The 12,395-nt window shown below is 37.6% G+C and overlaps 1 protein-coding gene across 3 annotated transcripts in view; it reads left to right on the forward strand.

The window, feature by feature from the left end:
* Positions 1-477: 477 nt before the first annotated feature.
* MYBL1 (v-myb avian myeloblastosis viral oncogene homolog-like 1) overlaps positions 478-12,395 on the forward strand; it is a 40,776-nt gene continuing 28,858 nt past the window's right edge. For all 3 annotated transcript variants that reach the window (XM_012663128.1, XM_012663129.1, XM_012663130.1), the window contains exons 1-3: positions 478-900; positions 10,605-10,710; positions 11,012-11,083. In XM_012663128.1, the coding sequence (XP_012518582.1) occupies positions 881-900; positions 10,605-10,710; positions 11,012-11,083 (198 nt within the window). In that variant the 5' untranslated portion in view covers positions 478-880. The remainder of the gene's footprint in view (positions 901-10,604; positions 10,711-11,011; positions 11,084-12,395) is intronic.

The raw sequence follows: 12,395 nt of genomic DNA on the forward strand, positions 1-12,395 counted from the left end.
GGCCGAGACAAGGCTGTAGAGCCATCTCCAGGCCGGGCCGCAGGGCAGCCCGCCGCCCACCTCCCAAGGACATGGTCCGCTCACCCCGGGAGGTTTGGGGCGGCGGGATCGGCCCCGCCGCGGCTTCCGGACCCGCTCCTCAGCGAGTGCAGGAACTAGCTTTCCCGGCCGGCACCGCGCGACCCTGGGCGCCCCGCCCCCTCGCGGTGCGGCTCTTGGCGCGTTCAGGGTCCTGTCACAGCTGGACCCGCGAGCCCCGCCTGCGGCCCCACCCCCTGGCTCCCCGCTTCTTCCCCGACTCCCGCGAGTTTCAGTCCCGGCTTCCAGCTCCCCAGCCCCGCCCTCAGTCGCGCGCGCCCTCCCCGCCCCACCCTCGCCCCTCCGCGTGCGGCCACCACAGCCAATGGGGTTCAGGGCCGCGTGCGCAGATTCAAACGGCGGCTCTTGAGGGAGGCTGGGCGCGAGATTCGGCGGTGTGGACAAAACCCTGCAGGAGGCTGCGAGCCCTGCAGAGCTGCTCGCTTTGGGGAGAGGGCGGGGGTCGGCGCCTGCCGCGGAGCCGCGCTAAGACCGCGGCTGGGAGGCTGAGAGAAGGCGGGCGAGGCCGGGGGAGGGCGGGAGCGCGCCTCCTGACATGTTGAGGGCATCCCTGGCCGGGCCGGGCCGGGGCTAGGAGCGGCGCTGCCGGCCCGGGGCGGGTCGCGGTCCGCCCCTCTGTGCCTCCGTCCTGCCCCGCCTGGGACTTGCGTTCCGCACTCGGGCGCCTCGGGGAGGGAGCTAGGGAAGCGGCTGGAGGGTCGGGGAGAAGGAGCATTCGCCTGAGGCTGGAGGAGGCTGACCTGCGTCCCCGCCCAGCCCGCGCCTATGCGGTACTTGAAGGATGGCGAAGAGGTCGCGCAGGTGGGTGACATCCCTTTCGCCCAAGCCTGTCGGCACCGCCTCGGCTCCTGTTCTCTTTCCTTTCTCGCTACCCCTCCCCTCATCAGGCCCTCCCCAGCCGGGGCAGAGGTTTTCCTGCCCGCTGCCCCACAGCCGCGTCGGCCTCGTTGGCCCAAGCGCCGCCGCGACGTGTGGAGAGTTGGGGACTAGTGTGTTTAGGACGCGGAAAGTGAGTAACAAATGCCCAGGTTGCTCCTTTGAGCTGATTCTCCCCACAGTGCACGTCCAGACTCCTGACCTCTCACGGCCACTTCTTGGCGAGAGGTTTCTTGCCAGGTAAGTCGTGCGCTTTTAGGGGATACACTACGCGGATAGAGGGGATTGTGCCCTGCCTGGGTGACTTGCAAATGGTGTTCGGGGGACTCTCTTTTCTGAATTACTGGACCAGTCAAAATAGGAATTCCGTGGTGAACCTGGGCGGGCACCCCTCTGCCAGCTTGGTTACCTTGAAAGGTTATACAAACTGAGGAATAGCTGAGGAGAGAGGACCGTTTTGATGTTTTCCGTAATTATCATACCTATATTCTCAGTTCTGTGTGTATATTTTTAATATCTTCTACTGGGAAGATGTCACACTGTTACTACCAGTAGCTTGATCTTAAAATAAAACAATGGGTTTGATTCACTTAATTTTGAGTGTCCACGTTTGGCTCTGACTGTAGTTAAGTGTTGCACAGCGGTAGGACACATTTTTTTTGTTGGAAAATATGCTAGGGTGGATTTATACGTCTTACTTTTATTTATGTGCTACTCCAGTAGCTACTCCTAAATTGTGTGGAGTAATTACTTAGATGACAAAAATCTCGGTTGTCTTTTAATTTTCAGTATTATTAAATAAACCTGAAAAGATGTTTGGCAAAATTTCCAAATATTTTTATTTATCTAGATAAACAGCCTCAAAAACTTAGCTGAAGATGTATTTTCTAAGTTGAAATTTAGTACTGGTTCATTCACTGCAGATTTATATGAAAAATTGGCAATGACTATACATAATATTCTTTGTCTACTTATTTGTCTATTATTTTTAATAATAGATTTGTCTATCTTTGTATTTGTCTATTAAGTATCTGCTGTAATCAAAAAAATATACATCCCTGTTAGCTAGCTTATTATTTTGTAGCAACTACAGTGTAGGACAAACTCTTGATGTGAAACAAATGTACACACACACTCCTCTAGAGCAGAGTTTTCAACGTTGGTTGGCACTATTGAACATTTTGGATCAGATTCTTTGTGGTAGGGAGATGTTTAGCAGCATCTCTGGCCTCTACCCAGTAGATGACAGTAATAGCCCACTTCCCCCAGTAATGATGGTAAAAATGTTTATACACATTACCAAATGTCTTTTGGGGGACGAAATCACCCAGGTGAGAATCACCCAGCTAGACCTGCCAGGACCCAGTGAAATTCTCAATCTTCAGAAAAGATAGATATTAAAAGCTCTTGTAATTATGATTCCCAACATACTCGTTTAGGCCTTTCAAATTTTTAAATATAAAATTTAAAAATAACTTTATTAAAGTAAGGTGACAAGTGAATATGTCAACTCAGTAACAGAAGTTTGTTTATATTTAAGGTGTGGCATTGTCTACTTACTGTTATTAAATCTTATTTGAAACAGTTTCTTGGCTAATTCAGTTTCTTGGCCTGTCATCAGCATTTAGTTAAAGTTATGGCTAGACATGAATGTTTGAATGTCAGAATCCTCTCTTCCCAATTTGGTTTTCTGTCCATTTCATAATTGTGTATGTTTCAGAATAGTGGACTAAGAAAGGAGAAATAATTTAATGATTAGTTTGCCTATATGTTATTTTCTTTTACTGACAATACTGTGGGCTTGAAATCTAAACATTAATTGTACTGTTGACTTTTACTCCTTGTCAGCTGTGTAAGTTAATTGCAACGTTACAGAATACTTTAAAGAGTCGTAAGTCTGGAGTAATTAAATATGATGAGGTGAAGCTGCACTCCCTCTGGGAGCATACAGATAGAGGATGTGGTGAGAAATTATCATTTTTTTTTTTTTAGACTAGTCAAGTGCAGTAGTGAGAAGGGGAAAGAGTAGAACAAGCAGTTCAATCTGTAACTGACTGTGAACAATCAAGCAATCAAGTGAGATTACTCACTACCTTCAGACCAGCAGAAATTATCATTTGTGAATGGTGTGTTTCTTAAGGTCTTCATACTTGAATGTGTTTCATGCTTTAAATTATATTTCTTCTATATGTAAATATAATTCATGTATTTTAGAAAATTATAGAGTGTGAAACGTTTTAAAGAGAAAATAATCTAGTCATTGGGCAAAATCTACTCTCTTGCCTTTTGGCTAAGTATCTTAATATATATGAACCCATGTACCCATAAATTTGCACAAATATATGTATATATATACACCCAATTTATAGTTGAAAGAGAAAGGAAATAATTCAGTCACTTCAAATTGTACTTTGAGATCTCCAGTATATAACCGTTTAAGTATTTGTGTGATAACTATACTTTGCTATATAAAAGTTTTGCATAAGAGTACAGGCATAAATCCTGTAATATACTTTTTCTGTGCAATCTGAAAAAAACACCTAAGAGTAGAAGACTAAGTGTTACTTCAAGTGTGAAACAACTGAAGGATGCTGGCTCTTTTGACCTTTGTTTAAGATAGCTGTAGTATCACTCATCTAGATTTACATAAAGGAAAAAGCTAATTTAGTATTGTGACTTTAAATAACTTTTCATCTCACTGGGGGTTTTAATGACATAATTTACAGACAATACTGAAATTGGTATATCTGCTATTAGCATATACTTGGTTTTTAAGCATATTATGTATAAATAATTAATTTTAGTTTTTAAGTCAGTTCTGCCCTTTAGAATAAACTTTAAAAAATGTCACTTAGAAGCTAGAAAGCCTATTTCCTAGTAACAGATTAAGGTATTTACGCTTGAGGTGACCTATGACTGATTATACTTAACTGAAAGGATAAAAGCCAGCTCTCGAATTAGATGTTTTTTCAGTGGTGCATGTAGGAGGCAATTTTACTATGTTATTTCCAGAAAAATGGGTGGGGGTGAAATTATAGTGAAAGATGACAATGATTTTTTAATTAACTTTGTCATTAACTGGGAATATTATTTTGGGAAAACAGGTAAATTCTGCCCCAGTTTTTCATTTGGTTAATTTAAGGGGTTTGGATTTTATGGTTTGGGAGGTAGCTTCTACTTTTAATATATATCCTATTTTGAAGGCCATTTGTAACCATCTTTTCTCATTTAAAAATATATACACACTAATGGAATCAAATAGAAATGTTCTAACATTGTTTTTGTTTATGGAGAGCTAGGTAGAACTCCCTTCAGTCTTTATTTCAGTATTGCTATTAATAATGGTCAAAGATTATGTAAAGTCAAATGTGTCTTACTATAATAATGATAGTTTGCACAATCCAGCTTGGGAAATAAAATATTCAGGTGTGCAGTACATCATACTAACCACTGGGTGGCCTGATTTCACCTTATTAAATCAACCTGGTAAAATTTCATATCTTGAATACTATTGGACTTAAAAAAATTCAATGCACAGTTCCCTGTCCTCAAGATAGTATAATAAAGATGTATTTTTTGATTATGATAAATATTTCAGGCTTAAGGTAGTTGATGATTAAAAATATCAAGTTGAAAGAGTTTTACTAGAGCAAATTTTATAGAACCACTGATATTTCCCTAATTTCAAACCAGTAGTTCCTTTTCAAATAAAATTTTTAAAAACATTTTCAAATTCTTCCTTAGACTACCTCATTTTAGGTGTTATAATTTTTGTCCTTTAAAATTTAACTTCTCCTGAGTGTTCTACCTTAATATTATCAAGTGTGAATAGTTTATGTATTATTTTACAGGCAAAGTCATGACTGTTGCATCCTGTTAGCTTACAGCCCAATATAAAGTTACTTTTAATCATTTTCCTGGCCTAATGAATTACAGAACTAATTTTTTGGTCTTTCCTTTTGCTGTCATAATCACTCTAATCACTTTGTTCATTCATAATCTACAAAACTGTTTCCATTTGAATATAGTAGTTTGATTATATATTAGACATTTATAGGATATTTTCTTTGACTTAAAATAAGAAAACTGGCAGAATCATTCTGGAAAGCAAGTCCTGAACTGGAGAGTCGAAGACCAAATTCCTCTTCTGTTTTTGCTTTGTGCCTGGAGAAATAATTTCACTTTCTTTTGCTATCTTCTAAATTAATCACACTAGGCTAAAAACGGTTTATTTAACTACATAGTAGGAAGCTGATTTTATTAAATTATTACATATTCCCACGTTGATTGCTATAATACAAAAATTCTAAACAATGATATAAAAAGTAGAAAAATAGAGCAGATCCATTTTGATGGTGTCTAACCATTATTGAATGATGGGATTTTTTTCACTCTTATATGGTGAAAGTGGAATATTGGTGTGGTTACTTGTGGGGTTTTATTCCTTCCCTTTATTCTTGGCAAATTATAGACATTCTCAGGCATCTTCCTGTTGTAGCTAGTGATATTGATACATTTCTAGGATCTTTTTTCTGTCATACATATTTGACCGTTACATCATCCTTTCAACAATCACTTAAATATATGTATTAATAGAAATAACTTGATGCCAAAACTAAGAAGTAGGTAGACTCTAGGAAAGTCCCAGTGATAGAGAGATGATTCTAAGAATTCTACTTCAATGCACCCTTACACTCACCCCCTCAAAAAACCCAGCTTCCTGAACATTGAATGGTCTATATAACTCGGTGTCTGAAACTGATGACCATGGTGAATGCAAAACAGAGAATGAAACCTCATGTAGAAATAGAAATTTCTCACAAATAAAGTATGTGGTTAAAAAGTTAGGGGGCAGAATTTTACAGTTAAAATGAGCAAGTTTTTGGGAAAATTACTCCTTGGAAAGTAATCTTTTTGCCAAAGTAATGTTTTTGGACTTAAAATATCCTTAACTTAAAATATTTTGATAACCTTAAGGTGGGTTTTGTACAGATTAGATGTAACGTAGATATTTTTACGAATACTCAAGATTTATATGGGCAAATTCCCAAGGTAAAAATTGTTTTGACTTAGAAATAAAGCAGTCTCAAATAAACTGTTATTGAAGCTGTTGGGATCTGAGTGGAAGGAGGAAAAACAAACTTGTGAAAAGCATGCCCGAGTGCTATTTGGGGTGACAGGAAGCGGTAATGTTGCTGGTGGCATTTCTAGGAAAGGTTAAACAATATAGTAGATACCCACAAAGAACCTCTTCTGTACTGAATATTTTAAAAGGTTTGTTTCAGCAGGTTCTGCTTCTTAAAATTCCACCACTTGGAGGTGCATTTGGATTTCGAAAGTCCTTTTTAACAAATGGGAATGAATGCCTTTCACCTCCTCCTAGAGCTTATTTTCATTTATTACAAAGTTTTCTTTGTCAGATCCACTTTAAGATCACCTGTATTGAGGAAGGTGGAAGTTTTGCTTGGGTTGGAAAGGAACAAGGTAATTTTGGAATATAGTGCACTTGGAGAGGTAGAAGGGTAAGGAAGGTTGTTCATTAATTTTACAGATATTTGAGTGGCAGGTACTACGCTTGGTCCTGAGAGGTGAACATGATAGACATGGTCTGTACTCCTGAACTTACTGTCTGACTGGAAAGGTTGGCAGGTACAATAAACATTAATTAGAAGGAAGGGTAGATGCTCTTGAGTACATACAAATAGGACAGAAAGCTATGGTGTAGTACCTTATCTGATTTAGTAGCTTTCTTAGAAATTTAGGAAGTCATCAGAGCCTGAAGCATCTCCAATTTAATAATATAATCTTGGCTAATCAGGGGATATTTCTGATAAGTAAAGATGGCTGCAGATAACAGATATTTTCTTTAATTAAACCTGTGTTTTTGTTTTTGTCATATTTAACAAAATAAGGATATATGGAAATAAGACTGGTAGATTATTGTTACAAATTAACATTGGCTTCAGGGAGACAGAACATTGGAATATTGAAGTGCATTGAACTAAAGAAACAGATCATAGGGGAATAGGAGATCTTGGTGTTTTGCTTGGTTAGATGTGAAGAATTTGGTCATATGGAATTGAAAAGTCATGGGAAATTAGAGGTTCTTGCAAAGGATTTGTAGACAGTATATATATTAAATATAGGCCTTCGTTTTTAAATTTTGTAAGATTGAAATTGTATAACATACATAGATATTAGGAACTACTCGCATGTGCATAACTATGTGATAGGTTAAATAAATCTTTAAACATTTATTTGCTTTTTGAAATTAGAATAAATTTTTGGAAAAGAGTTGAATCTAGTAAGGCAAAAATAATTTTGATTACTGTTAGGTGAACAGCCTATGCACATAATACTAACATTGAGCCACCTTTCTGTGCCAAGTGCTGTATGAGGTATTATATATATGTTTTCTCATTTAATTTTATCCTTAAAGTAGCACTCTAAGGTAGATGGTATTATCCTCATTTTTACAAACAAGTTAACTGAAGCCCTGAGAGGTTAGTATGTTCAAGGTTACAGAGTGAGTAGTTAAGTTAGAATTAGAACCTTGTTCTGATTTCAGAATGCACTTGAGGTTTATCTTTGGTATCTTCCATCTTCCTGGTACGTTCCCCCTGTTTTTCCAGTATGTTGTAGTATAGTGGTTAAATAGTAGACTTCAGAGGTCAGCCATGCCGTATTTGGTGTGATCGTGGGCAAAAAGTTAATTTTCTAAGTCACAGTTTCCTATTTTACGAAGCGGGAATAATGATAATATTCTCCTCTTCCAGTTGTTACAGGTTTTTAAGAGAGAAATTTCATGGACTACCACAACATCTGGTACTTAGAAAGGTTTAAATAAATGTTAACGCGTGTTATTTTCAGGTGCCATGACTTTGACTTTATTCAGTCCTCTGGCTACTCAAAATGTTCTAATTCGTTTATCATAAAGGCCTGCCCTCTTTTCTGGGGCTTCATTCTTTAAACTTGCTTTCTCTTTTTTCATTCCATTAACACTCAGGTTCTGCCTTTGGCCCCATTCTCACTTTATTAACTTTCCTTGGGTCATTTCATGGCCTCAACTATTCTTTGTATGCTGGCAATTGCCAAAAAAAAGTCTCTACCCTAGACCTTGTATCTGAGCAGAAGATCCATGTGCCCAGTTGCCTTCTAGATCTGCTTTGCCCGATAGGATAGCACTAGCTACATGTGGCTATTGAGCTCTTGAAATGTGGCTGGTCTGATTGTGATGTACTGTAACTGTAAAATACACACCAGATTTTGATGATTTTGGTAAGAAAAAAAGGATGTAAAACATTTCACTCATAATTTTTTATGTTGATTCCTTGTTGAAATGGTTATATTTTTGATATATCGGGTTAAATAATATTTACCATTAAAATAAATTTCATTTGTCTTTTTAAAAAAATATGGCTACTAGAAAATTACATATGTGGCTTACATTATCTTTCTACTGGGCAGTGCTGTGCTAGACATATCCACCTGCATATTTCTCAAGTACCTTGAAAACAGCTAGTCCAAAACTGTGTTTACTCTCCTTATCCCTTCTCCTTCCCAATGTTCTGTCTCTCCTTCTTCTTTTCCTTTTTTTAGTGAACAGCTTTAATTACGCCCAAAGCCAGAAATTTTGGAGTCATCCTAGATTCTTCCTCCTTCCGTGTCCCTCATCCATCAGTTGTAAAATCTTTTTGTTCTGCGTTTTAAATATCTCTCAGTTTCATGTACTTCTTTCCTTTCCCACTATTGTTACCTTGGTTGGTCTGTTCTTTTATGGCTTCTGGATTTTTGTCACATTATCTCTTTTCTACCCAAAGACATAAATAGTAGAATTCTTGCCTATTTTCTTATGGTTCTATTACGGTTTCCTTTTTAAAAATGTAAAGATGTGCTTCATCAAAATTTATTTTATTGTAGAATAGGACTCCAGCTTAATTTTTTTAAATGGCTACCCATTGTTCATTAAAGAGTCCAGATACCTCACTGATGAAATGTTAGTATTCTAATTTACCAAATTCCACATGGGTTTTTTTCCTGAATGTTCTGTTCCATTTATTTGTGTGTCTGTTCATGTGCCAATACCATTGTGTTGTGTTTATTGTTTTTCTCCAGTATATTTTGCTATTGGGTAGTGGTAATTTTCCCATTATTATTTTTTAGAACTTTTCTGGCTATTGTTGCTTTTTTTTTTTTTTTGAGACAGGGTCTCACTCTGTCACCCAGACTGGACTGCTGGAGTGCAGTGGTGCAATCATAGCTCACTATAGCCTCCAAACTCCCAGGCCGAAGGGATCCTCCTGCCTCAGTCTCTCGAGTGACTGGGGCTACAGGCACACGCCTCCATGGCCAGCTATTTTTTATGTTGCCCAGGCTGGTTATGAACCCTTGGCCTCAAGGTGATCCTCCCATCACGGCCTCCCGAAGTGCTGGGATTTCAGGCATGAGCCACCGCACCTGGCCTATTATTGCTTTTTGTGGGTTTTTTTGTATGAACTATAGGATCGGCTTGTCTAATTCCATCCCAAAATTGATTGGTATTTTTATTCATTTAATCTAAATTTATGAATTTAGGAAGAGTGGACATCTCTGCAATATTGTTTCCTTATCTATGAATGTGGTCTAAATGTTCTTCCATTTGTTCAAGACTTCTACTGGGTGAGGTGGCTCACGCTTGCAATCCCAGCACTTTGGAACGCCAAGACAGGAGAATTGCCTAGAAGTTTGAGACTGAGCTAAGCAAAATAACAAGACCCTGTCTCTACAAAAAATAAAAAATAAGCTGGATATGGTGGCACACACTTGTAGTCCTAGCTACTCAGAAAACTGAGGTGGGAGGATTGCTTGAGCCCAGGAGTTTGAGGTAACAGTGACCTGTAATCGTACCACTGCACTCCAGCCTGGGCGATAGAGCAAGGACCCTGTCTTAAAAAAAATAAAGGGCACATCTCAAATCATGATTGGGATGTGGCAAAGTCATAACATGTAACCAAAATGTTTGTACCCCCATAATTTCCTGAAATAAAAAAAAAAAAAAAAGACTTCTGTGTCTCACAATAGTGTCTTGTCATTTACTGTACCTTTATCTTGTATTTTAAAATTATTTGTAGATATTTTAACTTTTTTTTTTTGGTTAGTATTGTTAATGGATTGCTTCTTCAATTGTGTCTTTTAACTGCTGTGGTTTGTATTTTACCATTATCATTGTCAAGCTCTAATAATTCTTGCTTGGGTTAATTGTGAAGATTACTAAATCGTTTTCCTTTTTCCATTTCACCACCCTCTTCCTGTTGATTTTTCTAAAACACAGAATATTTGTCTTTTGCTCCTTTACTTAAAGCCCTTTTTTAGAATAAAGATCAAATTAAGAATAAAGATCAAACTCCTTAACATGACATACAAGGCTATAATTTGGTCCCTGGTGGCATATCCAGCCTCATTTCTCTGATGTCAGTAAGAACTATAGCTCCTCCCCATTGTATGACTCTTACTTTTTATACTTTGGATAATCTCATTGTGTATATGTCTTTTAGTCTGAGTGACTTCTTCAGTCATATCTAAACACACAGGTTCAATGATTGAATTTACAATTTAAATGAAATTCTTGATTACACAAATTTTTTTTGTAGTGAGGATGAGGATGATGACCTTCAGTATGCTGATCATGATTACGAAGTACCACAACAAAAAGGACTGAAGAAACTCTGGAACAGAGTAAAATGGACAAGAGACGAGGTAATTAGCTGACAGAGTTTACTAACTTAATACTTGTATTTATTGGTTAATACTATTATAGTTGTGAAAAATATTTAAAAACAAAATGTGAGAACTAGTTTGCACCAGAGACATGAATAATGGGTTTATGTTGAGGCTGACAGAAACAGTAGAGTAAATTGAAGACCTTGTAGTATAGTGGTTTTAGTCCTTCTAAAAATGGTTACCAGATATTATGTGACAGAATTGGAGAGTTATTTATATTAGGGGTAGAGGAAAAGGATGAGGGAAAACTTTCTAATTTTCGTACCTGTTTTAATAGGATGATAAGTTAAAGAAGTTGGTTGAACAACATGGAACTGATGATTGGACTTTAATTGCTAGTCATCTTCAAGTAAGTGAAACATTAAATTATGTTTCTAACATGGCTGACTTAGGCCATTGGGTTAAATTTGCTATTTTTAAAAAACGTGTCTACATATTTTAGATTTAGTTTTCCTTCCTTAAAATCTTCCCTGTTTTTCTGGTCCACCTGTAGTTGGTTGCTAATGGCTTAGAAAGTCTAATTTTCTAGTAATGTATTTATCCAGGGGCCTGAAAGGATTATTAACCTAAAACAAAAATGATACTGGGTAGGGCCTTATAAATATTTGCTGATATATGTTAAAACATTTTGAGAGAAATTAAATGTATCGAAATATTTCAATAGCTAACCAATAAAATCAGAAGAAAACTCTATTAAAAAAGTTTGTCATCTAATGCTTACATTTTAAAATGAAATAGATTTTTTAAAAAAAATTATACTCACTGTTCACCATACTACCATTGATTCACATGCTGTTCATGAGTATGTAATTTTATAATTTTCACATATATTCTTATTTGTTGCTTAATACACTGTGGATAGTTAGGCAAAATATTCATATTTGAATTTCAATATTGACTACTTTGGGTTTCAGAAACAATGTTACCTGTGTTTTTTCTATATTGTCACAAATGCCTCTTAACCTAAAAATTGAGAGCAAATAATAGAAAGAACATAAATTTTGGAGTTAGTCTGAATTGTGTTCAAATGTCATCTCCACTAGCTTAGAAAAATTACTTAACCTCTTTGATCTTTATCTTCTTTACCTATAATATCTAGATAATAAATAGTACTTGTTTCTGTAGTATGGTGTGAAAGTTAGAAATATAAAATTTTTGGCACAGTTTCTGATATTAAGCAGGTGTTCAACAAATGGAAACTCAATTAGAAAAGTTTTTTTTTTTTTTTTTTTTTATAGAGACAGGATCTTGTTCTGTCACCCAGGCTGGAACACATTAGCACAAACAGAGTTCACTGCAGCCTTGATCTCCTGGGCTCAAGCAAAACTCATGCCTTAGCCTCCCAAGTAGCTGGGACTTCAGGCATGTGCCACCACCCCTAGCTAATTAAAAAATTTTTTTTGTAGAGATGGCATCTGGCTATGTTGCCCAGGCTGATCTTGAACTCCTGGCCTCAAGTGATCTCCCACCTCAGCCTCCCAAAGTGCTGGGATTATAGATGTGAGCCACTGCCCTTGGCCAAAAGTTATTTACATTAGCTTTAACAGAGAAATGCTATAAGGATATATAGAACACCTGATTATTTTGAAGAAAGTAGTAGGCTTAAATGGATCAGCATTGATGTACAGAGCCATAAATGAAAAAGCTGAGTTTTTTTTTTT

This window comes from Propithecus coquereli, unplaced genomic scaffold (genome assembly GCF_000956105.1).
Source record: "Propithecus coquereli isolate 6110/MARCELLA unplaced genomic scaffold, Pcoq_1.0 Scaffold8, whole genome shotgun sequence".
Lineage (NCBI taxonomy): Eukaryota > Metazoa > Chordata > Mammalia > Primates > Indriidae > Propithecus > Propithecus coquereli.